General features: G+C 58.4%; 1 protein-coding gene across 1 annotated transcript in view; it reads right to left on the reverse strand.

Annotated features, from left to right (window-relative positions):
* NR4A1 (nuclear receptor subfamily 4 group A member 1) overlaps window positions 1-6,179 on the reverse strand; it is a 7,874-nt gene extending 1,695 nt beyond the window's left edge. Inside the window, exons 1-6 of the mRNA XM_006904575.3 lie at window positions 6,024-6,179; window positions 2,427-3,304; window positions 1,466-1,595; window positions 1,087-1,238; window positions 570-772; window positions 306-484 (exon numbers count right to left, since the gene is read on the reverse strand). Of these exons, the coding sequence (XP_006904637.1) occupies window positions 306-484; window positions 570-772; window positions 1,087-1,238; window positions 1,466-1,595; window positions 2,427-3,302 (1,540 nt within the window). The 5' untranslated portion in view covers window positions 3,303-3,304; window positions 6,024-6,179. The remainder of the gene's footprint in view (window positions 1-305; window positions 485-569; window positions 773-1,086; window positions 1,239-1,465; window positions 1,596-2,426; window positions 3,305-6,023) is intronic.
* Between the last annotated feature and the right edge of the window lie 1,115 nt (window positions 6,180-7,294).

The raw sequence follows: 7,294 nt of genomic DNA on the forward strand, positions 1-7,294 counted from the left end.
CAACATAATACTGTAAGACTTTTTAAAAAAAAAAAAAACCACAATCCTATGCCATACAACATCTACACAGGCTGGATCTTGGGTCGTCTGGGATCATTCACAGATTGGCTTAGACTCTGCAATCAGATGCAGGTGGACCCAAACCCCAGCTCTGCCACCTGCCAACTGTGTTACTCTGAGCAAATGCTTCCCTCTCCCTGCATCTAGTCACCCTCATTTCACAACATGGGGGCCCAGGAAGTGTCAGATGCCAATCCACCCAGGGCCCTCAAACCCTCCTCAATGCCCTAGGACTGGCCACTCACCTGTGATGAGGACAAGTGCTGAGAGGCAGGCGAAGGCAGGGACATCAACCACCAAGCTATGCAGGGACCGCGAGAAGGCCAGAATACTGTCGATCCAGTCGCCAAAGCCTCGGGCGCACTGCAGCCGGTGCAGCACTAGGCCGGAGCAAAAGATGAGCTTCCCCTCAGCTGGCTTGGACCTGGCGGGCAGGGATACAGAAGATAGTCAGAGAGACTGGAGTGCAGGGCAGCAGGGGAGGGGCCAGCAGGCAGCAGGCAGCTCACCGGTAGGCCAGGCGGAGAATGAAGAGCTCTAGGAAGGCCGACTCCAGCAGCAGGTCCTGGTCACCTGGGGACAGCTCGGCGAAGCCAGGGATCTTCTCGGCCCACTTGCGGATAACCTCCAGGGACCCCGAGAGCAGGTCATAGAACTGCTGCACATCCCCAGCATCCTCCTTCCCGAAGTGGGGCAGCACCAGCTCCTGGAACTAGAGGGGCGGTCCGGTGGGGTCAGTACCCCACCAAGGCCACAATCTATGGCCATGTCATGTATCAGATGCCAGATCCCAGAGGTGAGAAAGGAACTGAGATGCTGCCCACCTCATGCCTGCCAATTCTCAAATATTCACCCAGGGCAGAGGCTGCTGGAAGTAGCACATTTTTCTAATTGGCCATCCACCCAAGGGGGTACATTTTTCCATGTGGTCAGCCCACGAGGGGCTCCTCTTTTTTCAATTTGTCCAATTGGGGAAGGACTTTTCCAACGCGCAAAGGCACTGGATGTGGGGTAGGCAGAGCTCACCTTGGAGTAGTCCAGTTTGGCTGTGCTGGGCCCTGAGTCCAGGTGCGCCCGGACCAGGGAGGTGAGGAGATTGGCAGGGGAGGCATCTGGGGGCTGCTTGGGCTTTGAAGGGAGCCGCCCCCGCCGCCCCTTCAGGCTGTCTGTTCGGACAACTGCAGAGAAAAAGGCAGGGATGAGGAAGGGAGGAAGGGACCCAGGGCACCCTACGGGGACCTTACCCCACCCCCCATAAGTAAGGAAAGTGAACTAGAGGTGGGATAGAAATAAAGTCCAGGCATGCCCTCCCCTGAGGCCCACCAAGGCAGTTGTCTGGGGGACGCTGCAGGCCCTTCCCTGTCAGGCCTGCCTCTGTTCCACCTGCCCCGTCCCAACCACCCACCTTCTTTCACCATGCCCACGGCCAGGCACTTCTGGAAGCGGCAGAACTGGCAGCGGTTTCGCCGCCTCTTGTCCACAGGGCAGTCCTTGTTAGCCAGGCAGATGTACTTGGCGTTTTTCTGCACTGTGCGCTGGAGCGGGGGACAACACGGAACAGGCTGTCAGAGTATGGGGAGCGGGGAGCCCAGGGGTGGGGACCGTCCAGATCCTGCTGCCATCACAGACAAAAGCACTCTCTGTTCACAGCTATTTTTCTAACATTTGGGTGGCAGGGGAGGGTGAGATGGAGAGGTGGGGGAAGGAAGGAAAAGTCTTGGAGACGTTGAGGGAGATTTCTGCCTCAGGAGCAAGACCTCCAGCACACCAGATTAGGGCTAGGGGCTTCCTGGCAGCCCAAACACCTTTACTTCTTAATGTGCCTGCAACCACCAGCCCCCCTTCCTTGGGACATATAATAGAGGGCCACAGGGGTGGGGGGGAGCAGTGGGGACAGCAAGCTAAGCAGGCATCCGGAGCTGGGACAAACAGACAGCCTGTTCCCTAGTCTACCTCCAGCCCTTAAGCACCAAGCCCTCTTCCCAGAGCCTTTCATCTCATGCCAAGAACATGAATGCTTGGGGCCCCTCTTCTCACCAGGACCTTGAGTGGGGAGAGGATTGGCAGAGGAATACCACAGGCTGGCCATTAGAACCTCCCCTCCTGGGTACCCCTGCAGCCTGCACTCTCTGCCCATATCCCACCCCTTTCTCCAACTCACTGCAGTCCCACTGGCTCTCTATGCCCCAGTACATGAAAGATCCCAGCCACCTGCCATGTCCTGGGGACCCCTCTGGCAGGGCTGTAACTTCCTGGAGGTTAGGACTAGTTGAAAGAACTCGAGGTAGGCTACCACAGATCCCACTGGGGTGAGAGACCAGCCTGTCTCCACTTCTCATGAAAAGCCACACCTCGCAGCCCAGTACCTTGAAGAAGCCCTTGCAGCCCTCGCAGGTGCGGACTCCGTAATGCTGGCATGAAGCGTTGTCTCCACACACAGCACAGCGGCCCTCACTTCCACCTGGAGCCCCACTCCGAGACTTGGCTGAGGTCACGGGCACATCCAGCATCCCCGGGCCATCAAGGTGTGGAGAAGTGGGCAACAGACCTGGGAAAGCTGTTGGCATGGCATAGCTCTCCCCGTCCCCCAACTGGTGGGTGGCTTGAGAGGGAAACAGCTTTAGGGGACTCTGGGCCAGGCTGGGGCTGGGGCCGGTGGGAGGGCTGAAGGAAAAGAAGGCTGGCGGCTGGGGGTGCCCAGGAGCCTTGGGAATCTGTTCTGTCCATGCCCGCAGGCCTTCATAAGTCTGGTTAGGTGAGAAGGGACTGAAGGAGCCATCCCAAGGGGAGAGCTGGGGCGGCTGGAGGCCAGGCGTGGGTGGTGACGGGGCTGAGCAGGGACTGCCATAGTAGTCAGAACCACTGGAGGACAGGGTCTCATCTAGTGGGCCACTCAGGGTGCCAGGGTAGCAGCCGTACACCTGGAAGTCCTCAAACTTGAAGGAAGCAGAGGCAGGAGAGGTGGCTGAGGATGACGATGTGGAGGAAGCCGAGGAGGAGGTCGAGGAGCAGGGCTGGGCTGTCCCGGGCAGCTGGTAAAGAAAGGTGTCAAACTCCCCCGTGTAGCCATCCATGAAGGTGCTGAAGCTGGGCAGGGCAGTGGGGGCCGTAGGAGCCGCCTCAGAGCTGGCCAGGTCCATGATGGGCTTGCTGAGCTCAGAGGTCAGGGGGTCATTTGCCAGGTGGTCACGGGGTCCTGGGCTCGGTGCTGGTGTCCCATATTGGGCTTGGATACAGGGCATCTCTGGAGAAGGAGACCAAGCAGGAGGCAGGGGGAGTCAGAGAAGTCTGAAGCCTGACCTCTAAGTATAGGCCCCCAAGCAGCCAGGTGGCAGGAATCATAGCCAGACATGGGATCCTGAGGCATTAGGGCCACAGCCCACCAGAGAACCCAGGAATCCTGGTCCCTAGCCAGAACACCATCTCAACCTCCTTGTCACAAAAACCCTGGGCAATGGCCCAGCAAGAGTGGGCTCAGTCAGAAGGCCAGCCACACCCAGTCAGCCTGGGAACCCTAGGGAAGGCATCCAGCCAGCATTTCTCTGCTGGAACAGGAGGAAGCTGTGTTCTTCCAGCCCCCTGCCCTCCCTCACCGGGTAAGGCGTGGGTGGGGGCTGGTTGGGAGAGACAGCAGGCTCGATCTTAGCCTAGTCCCCAGGAGCAGATATGTTGTGTCTCCAACCTGGCACTTCTGGGAATATTCCCAGGCACAGCCTAGGCTCGGCAAAGCCCCCTCCTCCCTCTACAATGCCTGGGAAGAAGGACATCCCCCATATGGAAAAGGAGCTGAGAGTGAAGGCTTGCTGCCTAAGAAAGCAGCCTAAGTAGCAATGAGCCCATTCCCCAACCCCGCCCCTGAACAAAGGCTGCAGATCCCACCTAAGCCTTAGTCCTGCCATCTGGGGATGGGTACCCACTCTGCACTGTCTGGATTGCTCCCAGAGGCAGGGAGGAAGGGACCTCAGGTCTCCTCACCCTACCCCAGCTCCCCAGGGAATTGGGTAACCTGGCTCCAAACCTTTAAAGGCCATATGCTAGAGAGGGGCAGAGGGGAGGCAGGACGGAGGAGAGAACAGACCCTGGGACCGTCCAGAAGAATGGATAGCACCTAAGAGGAATTTCTCCACTACCAATAAAGCATTTTTCCCTGTTGTTTTTATAAGAGAACTCTTGGGGTCCAACAGGAGACTTAAGGTGGCTATGCAGGGAGAAGGAGCCTGAGGGTAGAAGACATCCTGCCCCTGCCTGGATCCCTTTACTAAAGAGAGTCTGTACCTTCAAAATTCCAGAAGCTAAGGCAAAGGGGGTTATATCCCCCTAATCCTGAGGAGCCTGAAGGAGCAGGGATAATTACACCGTTCAGGGGAGGACCCTTAAGTTTCCAGATTGGTTATAAACTAATAGGACAGTTTCCCATCCCACCTCCATGCCTGGGGTCTGCATGGCTCTGGCCTCACCAGTCAGGAAGAAAAACTGGGTAAGAAAGCACGCTGGGACAGAGTGCCATAATCAAGGGGGATGCAGGAGGGGGCAAAGGCAGGGACCACCTCCTGGCCAAGTGCTGGGGAGTTCTCTGGTTCTAGCTTTTTTTCTCACCTCCATGGGCCCCGGACAGGGTAGTACCACCCCTTGCCTGACACTCCCACGACCAACCCAGACAACAGAGTCCCTCCAAGCTCTGGCCCCACCCACCCAGTGGCGTCTGTCCACAGGCGCACAGCACCTGTGAGAGATAAGGGTGGCCACGTCTGCCTACACTAGGAAAGCCTGCGCAGGGATGGGTTTGGGGTGGAGAGGCAGCGGCCGTGGAGGGCTGGGCGTTCCAGCCTTATTCAAATCCTGTTTCTCCACTTGGACGTCCCACATCCGGATCAACCCGCACCAACTTATCCCCCCACCCCCATGCAGGTACTTAATGACCCAAGATATATGGACCCACATGGGGGTGGGGGCAGCAGAGTAGTTGCACGGGGAGGAGGAAGAGGCGGGGTTGAAGAAGGGAGGGGGAGAATCCGGCTTCAGGCAGGTCCTGGCAACAATGTGGTTTGCACCTGTTATGCTGAACTCGCCTCAGGCTGCACACTACCTGTATGATCCAACGGGACTATAGGGGTAGGGAGGTGGGTATTCTCCAGGTAGTACCACACCAGAGACTACATTAGCAACTGCCAGGATCCCCAAGGACCAAAATTTCCATCTCTCTCCCCCCTCCTTTGTCTCTGTCTTTCTCTGTCTCTCTCAGACGAGCGGCGCATGATCCGAGCTACAGCTAAAATAATCTTCCCCGTGCTTCCAGAGACCCTGCTCCTGCCCCAAGAAGGCTCTTTTATTCCAACATGCAGCAGCACCCCCTGCACAGTTTAGCCACCGGTGCTGGCCATATCCTTGGGCAACCCAGACGTCTCCTGAGATACTTCAGACAGAAACTTCAGGCTGGGGATCCCGGCAAACTAAGCCACAGCCTCTGAAGTGTTAAGAAAACAACCAGGGGCACGGAAGGGGGTGGACAAGCTGGGAGGAAGTAGATCCTTTTGGAACTCCAATCCTGATAGAAGCCTCATGGATCCAAGCAACCGAAGCTCAGTATACCTTTCCCCCACTGTCCTGAAAACCTCCACCATCACTTCAGTCCAGGGCGCGGTGTACCCAGTTGGGCACCCTGGAAGACAGAACTACAGCTAGCCTGACTCCAGGCGCCAACCCTAACCCCCTGCGGCTTCCACCTTGCACAGACACTCCCCCCATCCCGCGCCAAGTAGACTCCAGTCAGATCTAGGTCCTCATCCAGTTCTAACTGCTCCCCCCGACCAACGCCAGAGCTGCACCCTACACCCGTCTTCCTGCATGCTGACCCTACAACATCCTTTCTACCCGCGCGTACACTCATCTCATTCATGCAACATCCCCTATAAACCAAAACAGAGAGCTCAGCTGAGCTGCACACTCCTCGTGGGGGTACCTACCTGGCCGGCTCCTGCTCCCCCTGCCGGGACCAGCTCCCCCTACCCGGGACCAGCGTCCCGAGTCGCAGCTTGATCCCGAGTGCTCTCCCGCCGTCCTGCACACTACCTTGACTTTCGCAGCCTGAGCCACTGGGGCTCCCCGGCGGAGCCGACCCTCCTCTTAAGCTCTCCGTGACGCACGGGGAGGGGCGGGGGCGCCTCTGACGCACGGCCGGCAAGCCCTGGCCATACAAGGGCGCGGGGGGCGGTGCGGTTCCGGCGGGAGGCGGTGCGCGCTGGGGAGCCCGAGGGGGCGGAGCGAGAGGGGGGGCCTGGAATGTCTGTGCGTGTGACGCACGCGGGGTTCCATTGACGCAGGGAGAGCGGACTGTTTGATCTATAAATAGTCCCCTCGCGCTCGCCGCGCTGGCTAAAAATAGTTCTTGGACTCCCGATCTACCCCCACGCGCCGGACCCAGGACCCAGTCCGGGGCCCCCAGGTCCGAAATAACCGGCCCGGAGGGCCAGAGCCCGAGGAGAGGGCGTTCTAGAGTCGTGGCCGCAGGGCTTCCCCGACGAGGATCTCCTAACCCTCCAGCTGCTCTGGGAGCCACAACCGCGCCCGTTCCCTTGGCCCGCTCCGCCTTTGCACCCTCCTAAGCCCTTCCTGGAGGCCTGGGCGGGGCAGGCAACTCAGGGACACACCTGAGAACCTGAGCCCCTACCTCAGCCCGAAGCGCAACCTGTGGACTTAACCAGTCTTCCCCAGCAGTCTCCCCAGCAGGGTCTCTCCAGCAGGGATGTCGGGGCTGAGGGGTTGCCCGAGGGCTGTCAGTCAGAGCCTTATTCCCTCCCCACAATTTCCCATGCAAAGTACCTTCCGGAGGGCAGGGATTTGCCATGCCCAAGATGGGCCAATGGGCTCTACTCTACTCGCTGAACTTCATTTCTGACCAGTCCCCTCCTCAGTCCCTTACAGGTTGAGTGAACTCTAGTGGGAAATTACCGAATTTCAGAACCGGGTGGAGCCTGAGAAATCTTTCTGAATTTGTGCAGACTCTTCCCCATTTTATAAATAAACAGGCTCAGAGAAATAATGGCACTTACTCAAGGTCACACAGGGAGGCGGTGGCCCTCTGGGGTGGAACCCCTGGGGCCACTAACTGCATCTCTAGGGTACCTTTTCTTGCCCTCCCCTGTCCCTGATCAGGGAGTGCCACTCTCACCTCACCTCCAACACCTGTGGAACGAGTGGCTTTGACCTGCCCTATGAAGCAAGCGCCTGCCAGGGA

Source organism: Pteropus alecto, unplaced genomic scaffold (assembly GCF_000325575.1).
Source record: "Pteropus alecto unplaced genomic scaffold, ASM32557v1 scaffold220, whole genome shotgun sequence".
In the NCBI taxonomy this organism is placed as follows: Eukaryota; Metazoa; Chordata; class Mammalia; order Chiroptera; family Pteropodidae; genus Pteropus; species Pteropus alecto.